This window comes from Spodoptera frugiperda, chromosome 6, assembly GCF_023101765.2.
Source record: "Spodoptera frugiperda isolate SF20-4 chromosome 6, AGI-APGP_CSIRO_Sfru_2.0, whole genome shotgun sequence".
NCBI classification, from domain to species: domain Eukaryota; kingdom Metazoa; phylum Arthropoda; class Insecta; order Lepidoptera; family Noctuidae; genus Spodoptera; species Spodoptera frugiperda.
This window is the reverse complement of record NC_064217.1, coordinates 1,791,284-1,815,055: the sequence shown is the minus strand read 5'-3', so window position 1 is coordinate 1,815,055 and position 23,772 is coordinate 1,791,284. Positions and strand designations below refer to the sequence as shown.

Sequence of the window (23,772 nt, the reverse complement as noted above, 5' to 3'; positions counted from 1 at the left end):
CCATTCTAAATATGAAGACTTAGTGAGTTAGTGAGAGCACATACGGCTGGCTTTCTAAACATACATACATACTCTTGAAAAACATAACCCTCCTTCTGGCGCAGTCGGGTAAAAACGAACTGCACCTTTAGTATGAGTTTGCTTTACGTTCAAAGTAATCGTACGAACGCGCATTTGGCGCTCTGATAGGCCAGCTCGACTAAACCAACTAATCAGAGCACCGAACGTGCTCTCGTATCATACATAACCTCACGCTTGTCTCCCATGGGGATAGGCAGAGACAATGGAACGCCAATTGCCACGGTTCTTACACACTTCTTCACTTTCACTTTTCATCAACAGTTATAAGTCTTTTCATGCATGCTCGTCGGTTAAAGGTACTTTTAATTTGGCCCTTTTTTAATATATCGCCAATCTGGTCGCTATATGTCCGTCTGGGGCGCCCTCTACCGACGGTCCCACTCATATTCGCCTTGTATATTTTTTTCGTAAATCTGCTTTCATCCATTCTTTCTACATGTCCAAACCATCGTAACGTTTTCTCGTATCGATTACTTTAAACGTAAATCAAACTCGTACTAAGGGTACTGTAGTGAGATCAATATGATTTCACTATGATAGACATTAGAATATTGATTTTAATTAAAACATTATCTATTAGTTCGGATAGTTCTCGATAACAGTGAAACCGCCAATTTAGTATCACAATAGTTATCTAGTCATCGTTCAATCTAGCAAAACCTAATTGTTGATTACATACGTTAATCAGCGGATTACCCTAATCAAGCTCACTGATTAATAGTTAGTAATAATACTGATTATTATTAATGTCGAGCGATTGTGAATTCTATGTTTCATAGCAATAGAGCGTACTAGTCAGCCAAGATTTTGATAAATAATATAAGTATGTAAGTAACTATGAGTACGGTGCTAAAATGTGTAGTTCAAGAAAGAAAATAAAGATTGACTCAGTACAGAGCTAATGGTCTAGATTGTTCTCATATTGTAACAAAATGCCAAAGACGTAATTTAATATACGTACGCAAGCATCATGAACACTAATACATCAATGCTAGCGAACTACTAGAAGTGCCTCGCGTAATGAAGGTGATATTTCAAAGGTCGTATGGTACCACGAATATTCAATGTTGCACCCTCATTTCTCGTTTCGTAAAGACACTTAATTGAGCCGACTGATGGTTACGAAAACGAAACGAAACTCTTTGCTAGAGTCTGGATTTCATGAAGAGTGTATTTAAAGCTCGAATGAATTGGTTGCTCATGATGTGCTCCGCTGTTAGGATGTTTTTCTACCAGAGATATGCTATGTAGCTATGCTACGAAGATGTAATAGCCAAGCTGTGAAACTATGTGACCGTTTCCACTGATACTAAGCTATGTAGTTGTGCGAGGAAGATGCGCAGCTCGAGTATGCGATGTATCGATAGTAGAGAAGCCACCCATGACATATAAAAACTTAGATTAGCTGAGTCTGTTTCCACGAGTGTTATGCTATTTGTACGGTAAATATGATTGGTGGAAGCCAAACGCATCCACAGCAATGTAGCATAATACATCTCTAGTAGAAAAGCATCCTTAGGCCTCGTTATTTTCGTCTACTGAAAAACATACATTTCAGTGTAACAATATCCAATTTTTCTGTACTAAATTAATCTTTATTTTCTTACCTAAGTTATACAACTTAGCTAGCTGTACAATAATTATTTGCTCCTTGGATAATTCCTTAACAATGTTATGTTAGCTGCAGCTTAGCATCGGCAGCGATAATGGAATTAATTATTAAGTTACGTAGCCACTAATTCTATCAATAATAAACTATCTTGGACGTTATCATCAAGCAGATAATATTATTAGCACGTCTATCTATTCCACGAGTTACCAATGACCTTTTCCTTCTATAGGACGAATATCTTTATGATATCATAGAAAATGTTGATGGAAGATTCTTAATTTACAATAACAAAAAAAAAACATATTAGCTGAAAGGAGACCCTCTTCATTTTTGGGAAGTCGGCTAAAAATTTACTATCAAAATGGTAAAAATAATATAAAACATTCTTTTCTGATACGAACACTGGGATTCTCAAGGTTGAATTTCACTGGAAATAAATGCACTCTAATCAAAAACATACATACAAACGTTAGAGTCAGCTCTTAGAAATAAGGAATTTATTTTTTATTTAGAAATCAACGGTTTTCTCAACATTTTCGAAAGAATACAAGAATATGGCTGGCCATTACATTGACAAACACATTTACCTATTTCTACTATTAATCTGACGACACTTAAGATGGATTTTTCTAGAAATAAAAACTACTATTCATGCTCACATCCCTTCCCATAAAATAATGTTTCAATGATTGAAAATTCGAGTGCGTTAAAACAGAGCTTTATACATTAGATCTACTTAACATTATCGTTATATTACAACATTCATACCGTGAATAAACACCTTATTGTTTGCGTTAAATACTGTGTGCTCATAGAACTTAAATGCCTGTAATAAAAGTTGGCCTATGTTAAAACGTGACGTGATATAGTTTTGATAGCTGCGTACGGATAGACTACTTTCATTTGCAATTTCTACTTTATTTCGATCAAGTTAAGGGACAGATTGGCATGTGGTTATAAAGATTTAACCGATGCCTTAAAAATTACAATTGTATTATCAGAACAATTTGTAATTTAAGTGTTTTTTTTTTTTTTGTTTCATTTCAAGTTCTAGAACAATTATAGTATCATACAACACATTTTCTTATTCTGCCAACCGATAGGAGTCTCCTAAGGAGCGCAATCACTATCGAATCCTTAATTTTTAATCAACATTCTCAACATCAGTATCAGTTTAATTAATTGTGAGTGACAATAACAATTTATTTCAAAGGTGCAAATTATTCCTAAATAGATTAAAAATCCATTCAATTTCAATTTTGAGATTACAAATATTTACATCCCATTTTTTAATTCCACTACGAATTTATAATTCCATACATATCCCAAAGAAATTGACCCTGTTTTTCAAACATCACTCACTTACATCTTGCGTCACCTTTGTTTTCCCGTTCTTAAACATCTTAATACATTACGTTTCTTTCCATACTCATAAATCTCGTTGTTTATCTCATACAGGACTTAGCAAAGTGTTAGTCATTATACCCGTGCGCAGCCATCAATCGCCGGCTTAATAGTCTGTATCTCACTTACTTTAACGACTAGATACGTTACTTATTTAAGTAAAGAAAAATCTAAAAGAAATACTCCATAAAACTACAAAGCCAAAACTAGGCCTCAACTTCACATAAGCAGAGTTAGTGTCGTGAAATCTAAAAGTTTTCATTTCATTCTGTATTGGTATAACAGGATCTACAATATAAGGTGGTATCTCTGTCGTTTTTATAGCTTCCCTTGGGCACGGAAGGGTTTCAGCTGGGATTTTCAAAACAGTCCTTTTAACACCCTTTTTAGATATTTCATTAGCGTCGTCTTTAGATAGGTCGCCGGGTAATGTCTTCTTTTCCGTTACGTTCATTTTGTCGTTCAGTGTTTCGATGGTCAAGCCGGCGTGGAGTATGTCTTGATTGTAATCCAGTTTGTCGTCCATAGCGTCAGGCATTTTGTTGTAAGCGGAGCTCACGATAGGTGGATCCATTTTGCACGTTACGCTGTCTAGGGACTCTTTTGTGTTTTGACTTTTTGTTTCGTTTCGCAGAGAATGCATCCATTTTAATCTGCAGTCGCATACGAAGTTGTTTTCTGAAAAAGAAACAAAGTTCAGTTAGCATAATAAAGTTACTTTCTATTTTAATAAATGAAAATTTACTGGACAATGGACATTAAAGCGGAAAACTTTTAGTCAACGAAAAACTTTTAGTAAACAGCCTAGAGTCGGCCACTTTATACTAATTTAAAATTAATTTAGTATTTTAAAGGGTTATACAACATTCTCCACTTCTATGTGGCCCATTCTAACCCGACTAAGAACACCCGTAGGTATTATAAAAGAACAAACTTTTCAAGTGTATTAAAGTTAATAATAACGTCTCAGTTTCCGCACGTTTAATATTCATCGGGTGTTTTAAGTTCATGAAACTCGACATGAGGAAGTATTATGTATTCATTATTACCTTCGAGTAGTAGATTGCTGTTCTGTGGTTTCAAGTTGTCCAATATAGGCTTGATATTGTCAAAAGTTAACGCGTGCAGTTCATTGGAGCGCAGGTCCACAGAGCTAAGTCCCCTCACCCCTTCGAACAGACCCGATGGGAGCGACGCCAGTTTATTGTCATCGAGGGACAACTTCCGTAGTTGAGACAGTCCGTCAAACGCCCGCTCCGATATATACCGCAAATCATTCTTGCCCAATAGTAATTCTTGTAGATTCCACAGCTCAGCAAACGTGAATTCCGTCAAATTTTGTATTCGGTTCTTTCTGAGATCCAATTTCCTTAGATTTGCCAATCCGTCGAATGTCCGACGGTTCAAATGGTAAATGTTGTTCTTATTCAAATCCAATTCCAGCAAATTGAACGTGTGTTGGAAAGTACCATTTCTGATTGTCGTAATATTATTCTTGGTAAACACCAATTTTTGCAGCTTGGGCAGATCAAAGAACGCCTCAGTATCAATATCTATAATCATGTTTTCTTCTAAATTCAGAGTTGTTATGTTGGGTAGGTGAGCAAAAGCGTATTGTTGTAAATTTTCGATTTGATTCTGCGATAAGCTTGCTTCTTTTAAATTAGTTAAGTTGGCGAATGCGAAAGGTGTTACGTCGACGATGTTGCCGTACTTTATATTGATTGACCTCAGCCGTTGTAAATAGAGTAGTGCCTTTGTAGGTATATAGCCAAGAGCGCCATCGACTCGGACGTTAAAAGACAAAGTTTGCAAAATTGGTTGGGACGCAAAACTCTGCCAGATGAGGTCGTCGCGCGGTATTCCGCCGTTGAACACCCAACATTCCGCTTTGGTCGCATTCCTTGGTTCTCTAGTATTTTCGCAGTAGCAGTGAACTTTTGAATCTCGGTCTGTGATATCGCAAATATTCTTTTGGAAGCCTCCGCTCTTCTCTTTGGTTCGCCTCTTGTTGTTGTTATCCCTGGCGTATACGTTTATTGACATTTCATTAACAAGAGCGAAAGTGATCAATATGTAGATTATACCGGCGATTCGTCTCCCCATTGTGATCTGTAACAAGCGAGAGTGATTACGTTAGGACAACGTGTTTGTTCAGAACAGATTTAATGTGTTGTAGTTATAAATAGAGAATTGTGTGATTGCATGTTATCTGTCTTTCTTTTGTGTATGTTCTAACAATAATTTTAATTGATGCCTTCAACAATAATTTGAATAATGCAACAATGCAAACACAGGCGTAGTATTTAAGTCACTTTGATTTTAAGACATCTCTTCACATTAATCCGAAGTTACGTTCATTCAATCATTCTAAATAAATATCAAATCTAAAAAAATCTCAGACCAGTATTAGAGCCACCCTTTCCTTGACCCACTTTTATTTTTTGCAAAGATTAACAAGCTATTTTTAACTTGTGACGATAACTTTTTTTTTGTGAGAATTAATAATACCAGTTTTTTTTAAATACACCTTAATCCCCTTGACTTTAAAGCTTATTTTCTTTATTTTGGCGTTCAATTCCTTTTATTGTTATTGCTTCATAATTGAAAAGGTGAATAATTATTTTTTCCTTTAGCTTTATAATATTTCCCTTTGACCGATAAATCGATTTTATTTTTATGTTACTGGAAAAATTTACGCGCATCTTGAAACTTATCTTTTTTTCGAAGTGTTTATCAAATTGGATAATCAAACGTTCGCATCAGCTATTAAGCAATGACAAGTAAGAGAATAATGGAGTAGCCGTGTAAATTAATTTAAATTTATCTTATTCAAATAATACCACACCTAGCTTCACTGACGGAGAGACTGGCAGAAGTTTATTTATTTATTTTTTGTTGACATTTTAAAAGTGCCTAAGTATTAATGGTTTAATTGTAATAAATGATTTGACTTCGACTTTAAAAGAAAATACTAGTAAAAGAAGTAAAAAAATCACTGGCATAAGTATATCTTGGAAAAGAATTCCAATCAAGACTAACTCTACAAATAAGTAGTTTCTAAACACAAGCCACAGTAATCCCTCAGAGAGCTTACAACCGCTCTCGAAATGTAATTTAATTCATGAAACGTACATAATCTAAATGAGTTTCAAATTATTAATTGGTGATAGTGTGTGACAACGTTGAAATGTACATGTAAACAGTTATTTGGCAGGTGAGATTGGTTGAATGATAAAAGGTGGTTGTATATGGCAATAGGCTCACTCGCTATTACATAGGACTTATAACATAAATGGTGAAAAGTGGGTGTACAGTATAAGCATTACGTGCCGCAATGTGCACCTCTGCCTACCCCTTCGGGGATAAAAAAGGTGTAACGCCACGATATGATAAAAGATGTTTGTCGATGATCATTTCCTTTATTAATTCTGGAATGCCTTACTTTTGTGCGTGGGAGGAAAAGTGTACGTCATTTCCAATTTAAACCTCGTGCTTAGAGTTTGAAAACGTTTAAAAATAGTTGGTTGGTCTTAAAAACAAAATGCCTAGTAGTAGGTTGGGCAAACGACTACGCAATAGCGATTACCTATCACTACCCTTAGTTGTCGGGTCGGCTTGAATAAATCAACCAACCAGAGCACCGAACGCACTTGTCTCTTGTTTTCTCTTGTTTCGTTTTCGTTTAACGTAAAGCAAACTCGCACTAAGGATACAGAACCACTTTTTGTTTTATTCACATGTGAAATTATGTCAAAATCATACACGGAGCCACGTTTTTAAAAGAATAATAAATATTTACATCAAAATAAAAGGCATATTATTCAGTACCCAACAGCAAACCAATGGATAATTCAAATGAAAAAATAAATAAAACCAATTAGCTGCACCCAATCCGGAAACAAGGGGACGAAAATCCCAAAAACACCGTCCAGAATCGTCTAATCAGTACATCGTTTTTCTATTACGCGAACAGCCAAAAGGACACTTAATAATCCTTTATAGGGACCAATATAATTCTAATAACTCGGAAATTTACAGCGATTCCGTTCACTGAATCCAAACGATCGAAAAAGGGTGTAAATGTGAATGTAGCATTTTTGGATAGCTACTGCTAATAAAATGGATGCTGGATATTTTAGCCACGTAAATGTTATATCATCGGTGATATTGTTTTAGCTGGTTGTAGCCGTTGGGAGTTATTTTTAGAAGGAAAACTAACACGTTTTTGTTTACAAAAGTATCTTATAAATGTCTCTGGGTAGTCTAAAAATAGTCGAACAGAACAAATAGGTTCCTAACACGAAGGTCCGTACAAACATTTTATTTTATATAGCCTTTTTCTTCCTTCTATAGGCAAGTATAGTGTTGGGCGTGACGATATCCGCAAGGTGGTTAGTAGTGGTTGGATGCGTTAGCGAACTGAAGATCGAGTTCAGTGGCGTGCTATTGGAGAGGCCTATGTCTACCAGTGGACGAGAACAGGCTGATGGTAATGAGCCTTTTTTCTCGTAAAATATACAATTAGTATTTGCTTTATCACTGACCTGAAACTGACCAATACCACAATACAGTAGAGTATTACTGAACCACGAAAATATTAATACATTATAATTAAGGCTTATAGAATTCTCTTTATTCTTAATATTACAGTTAAGTGAGTATATTGTATTTATGTCACGTAACCGTCTATAATACTGCTATATCATTTTTGGGGCAATTCACTTTTATAGCGCGATTGATACAATTATAGGAACAGTGGTTCAATCAATTTATTATTGAATCCGTATCGATTTATACCACCATTGTAAGAAAATTATGTATTATTTGCGTTAAAATTACTGTTTTCGGAATTTATATTATATTGTTACTTATGTTTGTGCATGGTTATAATGAAATCATTAAATGGGATACCTGGAATGAAACTAAAAATATCGAGAAACCGAACACTTAACAATCAATGCTAGCAAAAATAATTGTTAAAACAGCAGACGTTAGAATAAAAAAAAAATCTTCAAAAATAAAATGAAAACTTTACCTTTCTGTATCGGAGTAATTGTTTCAACGGTACAAAAGTAATATTGTTAAAAGGAATATTTCTAGTTGGACAATGGAGTTATGCAAAGAGAATACAGATAAGCACGTTTTATGAAACATGCGTTTGAAAATTTGAATTTCAAAGCGAACGTCGCCGTTCCTTGTACAAACGGCAGTTCGAGTGAACTCTTTCTTTTATATCCAGAGTTCTGTTACACCGAAGTGTATCTATTTGTTTTATTTGGTGATAAGATTCATTGTTTTACTAGTTTCTGCTAGTGGTTTGGCCCGCATTTCTGTGGGATAAAAAGTCGTCAGTCGTGGTATCATGCAAGATAGCTCATACTCTATCTGTATACTAAAATTTGTCAAAATCAGGGCGAGGCGAGAGAGTGTCAGACTTTTACTGACTAAAAGCCACCCCGTTCTCACTCCTGCTTTAGGTTAGACCCTAAAATCAATTTTAAATACTCTTAACAGTCGTCTGCGTTGCAAATATTTAGTTTTCATTACATTCATCGTGTAGCAGTTATGATTGGAGTTTATAATTAAACTATTCCCATTAATTAGGCGTCTAATTATGACTCACTAACAGTTAATTATAATAATGTAACCACAATACATCAAGCAGGTTAAATTAAATAGACCCAAGCTCCAAGCACCTATGAAAAAACCATACAGAATTTTCCGCGTCTTCCCAAAAATGTAAGGGTGCGCGTAAATAGTCTAGAAGTTACTTTATTACCTCAACTGCTTTCACCTAAAGACCTAGGCAGCCATCAATTTCCTTAGTTGACTTACAAATGTTGCAGAGAGATAAAAGCTAGGTCGGAAACAGTGGGAAATAGGAACATTGTGTGGGTTAGTTACAAGCTATGGTTTACGGTCCAATACCCTTAGGGAGGATGCGATACAAAGCAATGCGTAGTAAATATGGATTCTAGACTCCGGAATAGTCTGGTATAAAGTAATTAAAATATTTATGTGCACTCAATTGTAGGAAGAAATAAATACTGGTTTCTTGTTCTGTGGTAAACTTTGTTGTGGGATCTTTAATTCTTTCTTAGTCGTTTATATACAAGGAGTACTGAAACAATATCGTCGGTCACGATACGTAATCTTGTAATTTATTATAGCACAAGACAAGAAATACCTACCTAAAAGCCACCGAAAAAAATTTATGACGACTTCTAGAAAACTAAGTCTACCTAATTGTCACACTAACAGGCCCACTCAGAGACATGTAATGATTACTAAAACCAATCTTTAGTAATGATTTTGTTCCGAAATCAATAGCTAAGGACTGGGTTAAGTAATCACTAAAAGACTGAATACTTCAGTAAGATATAAAGTAATAGATTGATAGACTCATAGAAACAGAATCCCAAAATCGACAACAATAGTAACATACTTCACAAAAATTGAGTACTTTATCATACACTAACCAAAAATTACGACTCAGAATAAAATTTATTTAAATTACGATATCAACCACACTCGCTCGTTCCACGTCACACCACGGTCGGTGTGATATAATCCAGACTTAAATTTGTATGCTCAAAAGAATATATCTGTTCCTCTCGTGAGATTTAAGTAATAAATCTCTTCTATCAAGTGGAACCTTGGCGTTTGTTTTTATCAAGATACCCTGTGAGAGAAGGGGTGTCTTTGTCCCATTTCGTCTCCTGGGTGCATTTAGGTAGTAACCATTACAGGTTGATTCTGCAACTTTTGAAGGCAATTTTAAGGGATGAAATGAACCACTTGTGGCATTATTTGAATGTATGAGTCGAATGCGGTAGGGTTATCTATGGGAGTATGTTTTATGCAGTCAGTGCGGAATGTCTTTTGTTATAAATTGGTGGATTGGAAATAATTTGGGAGTTTGGGAGATAATCTATCTATCTATCTATAATATCTTCTTCTATACTTTAATAAATCTGTAGAGAGGGCAATTCTGTACATGAAATATACATATTTCCAAAATTACTATCCAAGGCAATCCAAATCCAAATTACTAGGCCAAACTTGGCGACATTGGCCAAACTTTGTGACCACGGCCAAGCTTGGCGAACACGGCCAAGCTTGGTGACCATTGCCATACTTGGCGGCCATGGCCAAGCTTGGCGACCACGGCCAACTTGGCGACCATTGCCAAGCTTGGCGACCATGGCCATATGGCCAAGCTTGGCGGCCATGGCCAAGCTTGGCGGCCATGGCCAAGCTTGGCGGCCATGGCCAAGCTTGGCGGCCATGGCCAAGCTTGGCGGACATGGCCAAGCTTGGCGACCATGGCCAAGCTTGGCGGCCATGGCCAAGCTTGGCGGCCATGGCCAAGCTTGGCGACCATGACCAAGCTTGGCGACCATGGCCAAGCTTGGCGACCATGGCCAAGCTTGGCGACCACGGCCAAACTTGGCGACCATGGCCAAGCTTGGCGACCATGGCCAAGCTTGGCGACCATGGCCAAGCTTGGCGACCATGGCCAAGCTTGGCGACCATGGCCAAGCTTGGTGACCATGGCCAAGCTTGGCGACAATGACCTAGCTTGGCAACCACGGCCAAGTTTGGCGACAATGACCAAGCTTGGCGACCACGGCCAAGCCTGGCGACCATGGCCAAGTTTGCTATGTGACATATATCATCATACCATTTCGACCTTGAGCAGACAAGAGAATTTCGGTAATCTTCAAAATTACTGATCCGATTCTAAAAATTCTTTTACTAATAGTAAGCTAAAATAGCGCCAAGTTGAAGAAGCTAGCTTTACTATAAAAGGGGAAGTAATTTGATTTATTCGAGTTTGAATGTGTTGAATTGTACCAGTCTACCATCAGGGTGAAATAGTAAAAGCTCCACTCAATAATTTTTGGTTTCATTAAGTCTTCCAAAATCTTGACATATGACTTATATTATTCGAAAATACTAAGTACTACAGTAACTTGACTATTTTGGTCTACCATTTCAAAAATTAAAAAAGATTTTTAATAAACTTACAAACAAGGTAAAGTAATCATTAATTAATTTCGGTAACAGTAATGAAAATAAATAAAAGTACGACGAAAACTCATCAAACGGATTGCTATTCGGTGTTGTTGGAGTTATCTTAAGGAAACAGCCGACTGAGGGGTGCTTCCAAAATAGATTAGGGATCTGTCAAACTTAATCCCGATTTGTCGCTGATGCTTTTATGAGTATTATTTCTTGAAAGGTAGAAAAGTAAATTGGAATATGAAGGTAGAGTAGATTGATGTACAAAGGAATATATGCGTGGATATTAGCTTTTTATGTATTCTTTGTATTTATGAAAATAAAAGGCGACTACTAAGCATTGAGTCTTGATCTACTGTCGTTGAGTGTCTTATTGACTCTCTATATTATTATTTCATCCAAAAATTATGGTTCCATATCTGGGTGTGACGTGTGCATGAATTTAGGTTTGTAAGCGTATGTATGAAAGAAGTCATTATATTTTTTTAAGATTTTTCAAGGTCTTTAAACATTGTTTCAATTATACCAAATGCACGTATAGTACTTGTACTGCTGCCTATCTCTTTTAATAAAGTGTGGGAGACCTACCAATGGGCCCGCCGACGTAAAACAACGTTTGCGTCGTGTTTCGTCGTGTGAGTGAGGTTACCGGAGGCCCAGTTACCACCCATTCCATTTTTTTCAATCCTCGACAGCTTTTAAATTTTCAACCCTCAAAAGGCCGTCAACACACTTGTAACGCCTCTAATATTTCGGGTATCCATGGGAAACGATGATTGCTTACCATCAGAAGGTCCGTCTGCTCGTTTACCGGCTTATACCATAAAAAAACAAAATCATCCATAATACATGCAAAATATATAAACCACCCAGTAAAGCCAGCACTACGAAATACCTAATAAGGAAAGGTACGTAATAATTAACTTATGAAACCCAAAAATACATTCATAATTTCTATAGCTTCCCACGTGATATTGCCAAAAGTAATTAGGGTACATTTAGGGGCTCACCTTTGAAGGCGCCTATCTTGGGTCAACTGATGTGATTGATGACAACTTTACCGAATTAAACGAGTAATTACGGAACTCGGCTTCTTTTGCTGATAACCTTGACTGATATGAGATTGGATTTTTATGGGTTCGCTGTTATATGGGTCCCGGTTTGTAGCTTTTGATTGGAGTAGTTGGAAAGTTAACAGGATTTCAAATAGCTGTTTCGTAGTTTAGTCAACTAAAACATTTCTTTTATTTATCTATCTGTAAATTAATTTTATATCGCTTTATTATTGGACTTGTTAGCACGAGTACGTTGTGTTAGATTTTTTGTAGGGGCAATTGAGTTGACGGTTGACGGCAACCGTAAGAAATGGTTTCATGCTGATTATCTACTAGAAAGTGGCGTTACTTCAATTGGATTAGTCCATTTGTACCGAGGCATGACTCTCCCACGTGTAAAATACATCATTAAAATATTATACTAGCTTCTGCCAGTAGCTTTACCCGCGTCCCGGTAGGATAAAAAGAGGGTTTTACAAGATCATCGTCAACCTTTGAGATCTTCCAATAATCGTAAGAGATTGTTTCATGCTAATTTTCTGTTAGGCAATGGCGTTACTTTAGCGTGATTGGCGGACAAACATCATAAAATCCAAACAAAAAAACTTTCACATTTATAATATTAGTTTAATATCATTATCTACCTTCTATTATATACTTCCAACAAAATAATAGAACAAACCATCTAACACACGTCGTGGATAATCACCATGTAATCACAAAAATATCCTGTATCGACAACATAATACATTGCTAGTCATTGTGTTGTAATCTCTTCTCGTCCGAACTGGCCCGCTGGGGATTATCGTACGATAATTAAATTGACATTAATGACGAAACTGATGATTGATTGCGTTAACATTGTTGAAGTTGCGAAGTTTCGTGGCCATCTTGAATAGTTAAAGTGTGATTAAAAATTATTATTCGTTCGGTTCGTAAGACGTATTGAAATTTTATTGTCGTTGTAGACTTTTGAAAAGCGACAGCATTAAGTGATAATATATTTTTACGCTTTCTCGTATTTTTGTCAATCGTGCAATATCACGCAAAATGTATACCAAACTATAGTTTGTGATATTTTAAAAACTACTGAATTTTGGATAATTGGAAACTAGTCTATCGAAAAAAGACCAAGAGATTTCATTCGAAGTCAATACCACAACTGGCATAACCATCGTTCATAAAATTTATGAAAAATTTTTAAACCTCATCCTACGAATGAGCAATCATACTAAGAGTGTAATCAAATATCAGGTTTGGTTCCAAAAACTTATTTGGCTGAGCACCAACTAGGCAACTGTGAATAGCAAACCGACTCATTAAATCTCACACCGTTTTGATTGAAGTGGTTTCAACTTGTTACATTCTGTGGTGAAGTGTGAAAAATATGACCGTTTACTCCTGGATTGGATTATAACTTGGTTGTAGTTACTGGGAGAATTTTTGTATGGATTGACTTTTTTATAAAGTAAAAGGCCATCAAGCTGACAGAAAAATAGAGTGATCAGCGCCACTTCTGTATAGCCACAAAACCAAAAGAGTGACAAAAACTACGTTTCTTTCTTAAAGGTGTGTGATAAATAAAACTCTTTAATGTTTATGAGTAAGGTATATTTTTGCTTCAAATTGTTATTTATCTTTATAAATATGCCTTTTTTTCAAAATCATCTAATGACTCCTCCCGCCTTGGGTAAAGTGTGAGGTAGTATCTGACTCTTAATGACTAAAAACCACCCCGTTCTTACTCCTGCTTTTCGAGCCGGATCTCTAGTAAGTCGCTTGTCTTTCTATCTTATATACCTATGATTACTACTGGTAACCACTAGAACTGTGATCCAGGTGTGTTTTTCGATCTACTATGTTATCAATACAGCATCAAAACACAATTCAAATTTCCAAAACATACCCCATTACATAACTCTCGAGTAATCCGCTAACACCGAAACTGTAACATACTCCGATGTCTATCAAAATAGTTCCGAATCATACCATAGAAATTAATTAGCCCGAAATATTAGCTGTGTGGCAATAGTTCTGTGATGATGCACGAATACTGACACTAATATCCAACGGAGACCAGAATTTAGCGGTCAGTGCTGCCCGTAATACCAGTCATCAATGTTTAATTACATAGGTACTCGTTATGAATTTTAGAACGTGAATTGTTGTCGTAATTAGTTGTTTTGGTAAACAATGGTAAGCTGTTCTAATATTTAAAGGTGGCTTTCGAAATTGGGGTTCGTATTTTCTGTTTATGAAAGGTTTACTAACATAACCTGTATAATTATGAGTCTTTTTCCTAAATTGTTGGGTAAAAGTAAATATGTTGTACTTAATGATGATTTGTTGCGATACTGTCATGGTGGGCCGGTGGTTTAAGACACCCACTTCTCATGCAGGCAAATACCAATGTGATTTTTTCCGAGTTATATGTTCTTTCTAAAATTATTTAGACACCATTGACAAATGGTGAAGGAAAACTACATTAAAAAAACTGTGCTTATAAGTTGGAAATCGCCAACTCGCATTGAGCAATCATGGTGAATAATCATACGTACTCCATGTGAGAAGAGGCTTTGCTCAGCCTTTTGGAGTTTATGAATTTAAGGGTTGTTAGGGAATCTGGGATTGTGAAGATTGGGAAGGGCAGGGCAGGGCAGAGCAGGCAGAGCCACAATTTTGTGTCACAGTGCACAATCACATTACAGCATCTCTACTTTGTACTTACTTCATGAGTTAAACGCCTGCAAGAACCTTGGCAAAAGACAAACAGCTTTATGTAAGACACATTAAGGTTCAATTTTCCATACCGTCTTTTGTGAAAAAAATCCCCTACGTCAATAACCAATAATCAAATAACGACACCTACTTCGAAATAATAACTACGCACCACTATTTATCCGATTGATTGTGCATCGTCATCGCACTTCCTAACTAGTGTTTGGCAGGCGACGTGACCTGCCTTGCCAATATCGTGTAGTGTGGGCCCACTGGTGTCACGTGTTCGAAATATCAAGCCTCAGCGATATAAATGTATCACAGATGATTACGTGCTGATGGGAGTTCTATTGGTTAAATGTTATTATAGAGCTCGGTTTAGGGGTAGTTTGTTTTTAGTGGTTGGGGATTGTTATCTTAATTTTATTGCAATACTTGGATAGACTAAAACGCTTATAAATATGCAAAATGTTTGCTAGTTATAAATAGTACTACCTAATACGAGTATAAATGGAGCTTAATGGTCTACAGACTCGGAGGTGCGGTCTACCTAGCGGGTTTACCAGAGCTGCAGCTCGAAAAGCAGGAGTCGGAATGTAGTAGTTTTTAGTCAGTAAGTGTCTGACAATCTCTCTCGCTTGTCCAAGGTGAGAGAAATCATTGGATGATAATCCTTCCTTAAAAACTACAGACCACATTAAACAAAATTTCAAACTTCGTAAAATATGTCTTTAATTAATTCAGGAGTTATCATTATCCTAAACTTGTATATTTTAAACAAGGTACCTACCTAGCAAATCTGAGAATAACTGTTTATCAATAACACACAGAACTTCAGCACTAAGACAGTCAGATCCCATTTTCAATTTAAAAAGAAGATTACATAAAACAATTGACCCAAAAGAAAACCACCACACATTGAAACCTGCAGACAAAAAAATTCAAAATGGCCTCCAATGCTCTCGAGAAATATCTCCCCACGTTTCACAGCATATAAATCATAGCTGGATTATACTACTAAAAACCTTTTTGGCAACGCATGTTCTGGACGCTGCCAAAGAGGACAGTTGGGCTGTGTGATATTTGGATGTCCATCAAAAAGTTATTACGGAGTTCAGTGCTTGAGACACAGTTTTTATTGCATTAACTTGTTGGTAGCGGCAGTGTCCAAGTGTGTGCCAGATTGTGAAGTGTCTTTTTGTGGTTTAAAGATTTATTTTATTTATTTTATTATGACTATCTTGGTGGTCAAGTTCTCCTATTGTTGGACTATCGATAACGATGTATGTGTATGCACTTCCGATAGTAGTAAGTGTTTATCAATTTACTGAATGATCCTTTTTAATAGGTTATAATTTTACGCCTATCACAAAAACATACCGGTAACAACCATTCTTACATTACTTAAAAGTGACCAAAGATTTTTAAATATAAATGTGCTCAACACTCCAAAAACAAAAGAAACACATTAAGCCGTATTCAATAAACGAAATGGCAGCTATATAACTGCATGATCAGGCGTACGAGAATCAGTGGTGCCGTATTTATGTCCGATAAATCATGCGAAACAGAAATTCAATCAAGCTCCCGAGGTGTGGATCGACGTTGCTATTTAATATCTCCTGCGTTGTGGCTGTTTGGGGTCTCGATTTACGATTATTATTTTACCTCCATTTTAGTTTATCTCTGCTATTTTCGTGTTGTTACTAAACCTGGATTTTATGTTGGAGACATAAAAATTGGTGATAGTGTTTTTATAGAGATTAGTGGCTTTGAAATATTGTTGAATTTCGTTTTTAGTTCTTGTAGTTAGGTTAGTTTTTATATATGTAATTAAACATGAAACTAAAGTTTGGTTCGAAGTATACTCACGTACGCTAACCAGTATGTGATCGAAACGCGCGGTTCGAAGCTAAGTGCAATCTGTTACCATTCAAACCTTTTAATATTTTCTTCGTCAATAATAATTATATTTAAAGCCCTGTTCATCCAATTTTAATTTTTCCCAAAAACCCGGTATATGATAGTTCCAGATCAAATATTAAATGCACACTACTTTTAAATATGTATCTCAAAACATACATCAAAATAATTTTCGAGTCCGACATTTCTAAAGAATCTCAAGTAACTGAAAGAGATTCGTTTTGCAGATCATCGTGTCAATACCAGAGAATCTACGGTTTCTAATTTATAATGTATTGAAAGCAGAAGCAATAACCGTAAAGCAATTAGAGAAAATCAAAATACAATTTGAAGTCGCTGCATCATTTATTCATGGCTGAACTTCGACAGATTTGCTTAGAAATAATTCGATACTATTCGAAATGAGAATAAGCATAAATTTTGAATTGTTCTCGTTTAATGAAAGGTCTTGTAAGATCGTGGTTGTCTTCGCGGAAAGTCCTTGATGGGTTTTGTTAAATGATATAATTTTAGGGAAGTGAAAGATAAAATGGAATGACTAGCTGGGTGACCGGCCCGCGCAAATTGTAGCAGGTTCAATACCCGCACTAAACAGCTCTTTGTGTGATTTACAAATTGTTGTTTCGAGTCAGGGTGTCATGTGTATGTGAACTTGTATGTTTGTAAATGCACCCACGACACAGGAGTAAAACCTAGTGTGCCGTAGTGACATTAAAAAAGCCAATTTAATGTTTTACATTTGAAATATTTAAAAAAATATGTACAAAAATTAACCTCTTTATCAAACCTTATCTATCACTTTGCCAATCTAACTTAAAATGGTGACAGCAAAACCTCCACAAAATATTTTCTAGTATTTGAGCTAAATAATTATTTCGTTCAAAACTTACTTTAGATAAAATACCAAACTTTATTCAAGCACTGAACTGTTTAAATAAAAATATTAATTTCAAAATTCGAAATTCAATTCAAAACTGTCATCTAAATAAGATCTCATCCAAATGAGTAATTTAAATAAATGGAATCAATTATGAAGAGTACATTGACAAACAATTTAAATTTTCCAAAAGTTTTTTGACAAGTAAAAATGTAAACGATATCTCATTTTAAATGTAAACATAATTTAGTTATATTTGTTTCACAAAATAGTTATTTTAGTTAAGATGCTGTGTAGATACTCGAAACCATGTTGAAACATAGTTTTATGATTGAAATCTTGATTTTATATCAAAGGAATAAAAGTTAGTTTTGAATGAAGTCAAAAATTAGTTTATTTTTCTGTAATTGCAATGTCATCGTCACTAGAAACTACAAAAGGGCATTCGTATACATACGACAAGGGATTTGGCATCAAATTGTAATGAAACTTATTGTTTAACTTAAAGTTTTAATTTGCTCGATTTAAGCAACATTTTAAATTACTATATGCCAGAGAGTTTATTAATATACTCATTCATCAACACATTTAGTTGGTAATATTTGCACAGTTGGTGCTGTGGCTGGGCAAGCGGCAGTTTGGCGTGCAACATGTAGCTGGTTCAATTTCCGCACAGAGTAACTCTTTGTGTGATCCACAAATTTTAGGTATCATGTGTATGTGAAGTTGCATTTTTGAAAGCACACCCACGACACAGGAGAAAATCTTTGCGTAAAGTTTATTTAAAAAGCATATATTAAAACGGTCAATGACCGTCAAAAACTAGACAAGCTTATCCCACGTTCCACCTTTCAAAAAATATTCCAAATTCCATCCGTTTCTCGCTTCCGTATTGGGCTTAGAAAACTCGGTTCCAAATTCTTAAGTTTGGGGCACTGTGGAACTTCCCTTGGGAGCCATAGTTCGACTTTACGACGTCCTTTAAGTAACACAGGAAAATAGTTTCGTTTAGCTCGGTCAGGTTACGAAGGCCCTCAGTGGATTCACGTCGACGTCGCTCTCTTTAGTTTTATGCCACCCTAGTACCTTTGAATGGTTTAGTGGTTGAATAATTCCGTTGGTAAGTGGAAAATTTATGGGTTTTGTTGAATTATTGTTGGTTATCGTTTTAACTTTTCTACGTACGTTTGGATTCATAAAATATGGTTTATGGTAGTTTTTCGTTCATTTCATGAACGATACATTACCACATGGTGCCGGGACCTCTTAAAGCCAATGGGCCAGGTGGTCCTAAGCAATTTGGTGGCCAGCGTCCTTCCTGAAGATAGAACTTCGGCGATGAATAGGTGGTGGTGACGACGCTAGAGCTCGACGCGAATGCGATTGTCGATGATACCACTGCATCTGGTGCTGGTGCACACGGTGGCAAAACGGAGCTGGGTGCGGATGAGGTCAGGGATAGTAGATTTTTTTTGTAATGTATTGTTATGGTATTTAAGAAAATTTTATTATGCTTGCAATAATAATACATCAGTGGCGCGAAGATCTAAAAAGACGTTTCTTATTTCGATTAATTAAAATTTAAAATAAAGCACTTTTTACATCGCAACTCAAGTTTAAATATTAGCTATCCACTAGCAAAGATTAAGTATTTCTAGACTACTTCAACAAAATAAGTGCTCCTTCGCGATTCTAGATTTAATAGAGTTTTAAGCTTACTAATTAGAACTCTGACATTTTAGAAGATAATTTTGTTTGGACGAACCAGACGCATAATTAGTTGTGGAACAGCGTAATCATCATTATTATTAGAGTCTAATACTTACAGACAACATTCGATCTTATTCAATCAAAAATAAAGATTCAGAGTAAATATTTTACCCCGCTAAAAGCCATAAAGTAATAGTGTCTAAAATAAGTGATTTTTCAAGGTCATAAAAATATGTGATTATGCTCAATGGAAAACGAATCAAGGACGAAACGAAAAATGGCGAAACGTTAACTTTATATTACTGGAAGCGGGCCATTGTAAAGAAAGATAGTAAGTAATTGGTCCATTATTGTAACCATCAACCCATACTCGCAACATCATCAGCCTATAAGTGACCACTGCTGACCAAAATCCTTTTCTCGCATGGTTTTGAGCATTAATCACCACTCTTATTCAATACGGGTTGGCGTTTAACTTGCCCATCTTAAAAGTAATTTTAGTACTTAGCGTTGGCAAGTTTTGAACCCACATTTTCATGCATGAGAAGCGGCATTTAAACCTCCGGGCAACTATAACATTTTGGAAACACCAGAGGATAAGGTAGCCTTTTAACACATTTCCAGACCACAGAAAAAACTTTTCAAAAACGTGAATCTTGTGTTTTATTTTGTTATGATAAGCTGTTTTCTAGTAAGAAAGGTCAGGCGCGTTTTAAAAACAAACTCCATTTTACCTCCAAATAAAAATAATGGATCAGAAACCAGTTTCATAATAATTTCATTATATACTTAGTACTCACTTCTCGTCGGCTAAAATTATCCTTGATATTATAAATCCAATATTGGCCGTCTAAGAAAAATATAGAAATTGAATTAATAAAACTCAGCAAAAACTAGAAGATTAAACTTTGAGGCGATGGCACCTCTCAAGCAATTAATTAAATCCTTAAGTACTTAAACTTTCAATAGCCCTTATTACTTTTGTTGAAAATATTTTTATATAAAAAGAGATACTGTAGAATTTTGTATCTGATCCGTGATCTGATCTACCAAATTTATTTAAACGGGTAGTTATTTTGAAAATTTCAAAGTCATCTCATACACATAATCAGTGATCTAGAGACAAAGTCAGAGAGAGAGAGACAGATAAGATTCAGAGAGAAGAGAGTCAGAGAGATAAGATGTAGTGTAAATAAGGATTCTCAATTTAATTATTTACCGGGGCTCCGGCTCGAAAAGCAGTAGTAGGAACTGGGTCATTTTTAGTCGGTAAGAGTGCTACTCCCTCTCGCCTCGCTCAAGACAAGAGAAGTCATTGGATGATTCCCCTCCCTCCCTTTGACGCTAGGTCCATATGTATTTGAGCCATAAATAAACTATGACTTCATATTTACAGCTAGCAAAGTTCAATAAACATAGGCACACAGCAAAATAGCAATACAGTAATGCAATACACAGTTCCATTAAGCAACAAATTTACAACCCTAAAACAAATTCGACCCCTTTTCACCCCCTCGTAATGCACTTAGGGATTATATCATATAGATGGACAACATCTCTATATAGATAAACGCTTAGTGCTTCGAATGCCACCGCCTGGGGAGTGCTTTTCGGGGATTATTGCGGACCCATTTACTGCACATTTGCTAGGAAACTTTAGTCAAATGTCTCGTTCATATGTATCGGTATTTGTACTGTTATGTTAAATTTTATGTGCCTGTATATTGTATTGTATTAAGTTCGTGGTAATGTTTGAATGGGCAATATAAAATGTAAGTACAAAAGTTTTCTATCAATTTTCTTATTTTCGACTTTATTTCCAAAACAATGCAGTTCAATTTCTGAAAGCAGAACATTTTTGGATTGCTTGCTGTGCTGGCGTCATAGTGCATTATAATTTTTGTATTTTCCTGGAATCGGTTATGTTTAACTGTGAAATAACGACAAACTTTTACCATCAAGCATGACGATAAACGCTAATACTGAGAATCCTGACAAGAAGTACTTTAGTATTTAATTATAAGTTGTGTGTGAACACTCAAACATGTTATACGTTAGTGTTATTGCTTGATGTGGCAAACTTACGGGAAAAGTGTCTTTCAGCTAATGTTATTGAAAAATGAAGTTATTTTAATCTGGAGCAGTGTAAGGCAGTAGTACAGTCCATTTGACTGAACGGTTAGTGCGATGGCTGGGTAACCGGCCACCGTACAACGTCTCTGTGTGATCCACGAATGGTTGTTTCGGGTCTGGGTGGGATGTGTATGTGAACTTGCATGTTTCTAAACGCGCTCATGACACAGGAGAAAGTGCTAGTGTGGTGTAACGCTCGTTTAAAAAAGAATAAAAAAGAAATAAAATAATTTTTGTATTATTTGGTATTAAAATACATGAATAATTAGTGCCATTATGAAAATATGCTAACGACGCTAAACCACCATTCAGCAACATTTAAAGAAAATGGTTCGATAGCACGTTAATTAACACTTATTATAAATCCTTTAAAACAGTAAGTATGCAAAACAAAACAAATTGCTCACCTTCCATAGCGTGAACAACAATGTTTTAAACAAAACTGAATTTCTTATCAAAGAGTATTAACTTTAAAAAGCGTAATTAGGTAAGTGAAAGCGTCAGGCGCACGAAAGAGCAAAAAACTGCAAGAATTTTAAATAAAACCGTTGCGTTAAAAAACTATCGACATGCAAGAGCGTTGTTAATTCTAGTAAAGGCAATTGCTGGCTGCATTTTTAAATGCATTTTTTAAAGAAAAAACACACGGCTTTGTATTTAAAATCAGTTGTAAAGAGGCAATTAACTCCAAGCGTGTGTTAATAATTTTCCGCTGAATGTTCTGTTTAAATTAAAGGTGTGTCGCTTGAGAATATAAAGCGCTTTATTATTGCAAATAATATCTTATTTCAAAACCTTGCTTTATATTAAGGTTTCGTTCGTAAATTGTTCTCAATATGGCACCTAGAACAGGCTTCATTTTGCACAGTTAATTAAAAATTTGGTATTGTTATGAACTATTTGTGTTCTTTGCTATTGAAGGGATTTTATTATTAACTTTATCTCTACTATACCAATCATCATCATCACCATCATCATCAGCCGAGAGACGTCCACTGCTGAACAAAGGCCTCCCCCTTAGTCCTCCACGTGGAACGACAAGCCGCCACCTGCATCCACTGGCTCCCCGCCACTCTGACGATGTCGACGGTCCACCTAGTGGGAGGTCTGCCCACGTTACGTCTTCCGGTCCGCGGTCGCCACTCGGTCACCTTCCTGGCCCAGCGGCCATCAGTCCTCCGAGCGACGTGACTATACCAATATGCCGTTGAAAACTAAAATCATGTCTGCATACTATTGTGTGTGTATGCGATGCAAACGCAAAGTCTTTGGGTCCGAATCACATAGACCAATACGGCCAACTGTGAAAAAGTGGTTCTATTTATTTTCTACAGCCGTCAAACGTTTTGAAAGCAAATAAAAAATTCTTTGATAACCACAGTGTCCCACCAAAGACCACCACAACAGTTTGATCGCTTCAAAAAATAAACACCACATTTACAACATGCAGAAAAACATCCAACTGTTTTTCTATTTTATTCACACTTTGGGTAACACGGTACAAAAATGTATGTAGTGCACAAAAATACTCGGTTCAGATACTAAAATATACGACAGAACCAATTTGTATTCATTGAGTATTGTTTTCACCGCTTACACGCGAAATAGGATGAAAACTTTCATTTGATATTAGTTTTCAATTTCCCGAATCGACTCATTTCAGTTGGATAAGGAACGCTCGTGAATAATATCGAGTAAGTTTGTATTTGGATATTCTACTTTTTTAGTGTCGTTGTGGCCCGGAGCTTTAAGACTTCTCATGCATGACAGGTTTGAAACTTACCAACGGCGAGTACCAATATGACATTTTCTAACTTGTATGTATCTTATAAGATTATTTAGACACCATTGATAAACGGTAAAGGAAAACATCACAAGGAAACCTGTGCTGACAATTTCTAATTATAAGTTTGAAATCACAAATCCAAGCAAGAGCGGTGATTAATTTTCAAATCTTCTACGTGCACGAAAAGACCTTTGGTCAGATGAAAATGATTTGTTTTAGTAAAATGGCATTAAGTTTCCGGTAACCTTACTCACACGGAAGCGTTATTTTACACCGGTCTTCTGTTAAGCCGTAGTGACATTCCATATATTATATATCCTCGTGTAAAACACAATAAATATTAGAATAATAATAATATATTTCGTACAATGGGGATTAAAGCTGTCTTTTTGGAAACTTCTGTTTTAGTTTAAGGGATTAATAAGTAGTAGGAAGTCTTTGGGGA

At 35.9% G+C, this 23,772-nt stretch overlaps 1 protein-coding gene across 1 annotated transcript in view; it reads right to left on the bottom strand.

Moving 5' to 3' along the window:
- Positions 1 to 2,250: 2,250 nt before the first annotated feature.
- Positions 2,251 to 23,772, bottom strand: part of LOC118267569 (connectin) — a 291,288-nt gene continuing 269,766 nt past the window's right edge. Inside the window, exons 6-7 of the mRNA XM_035581635.2 lie at positions 4,147 to 5,209; positions 2,251 to 3,775 (exon numbers count right to left, since the gene is read on the bottom strand). Of these exons, the coding sequence (XP_035437528.2) occupies positions 3,252 to 3,775; positions 4,147 to 5,203 (1,581 nt within the window). The 5' untranslated portion in view covers positions 5,204 to 5,209 and the 3' untranslated portion in view covers positions 2,251 to 3,251. The remainder of the gene's footprint in view (positions 3,776 to 4,146; positions 5,210 to 23,772) is intronic.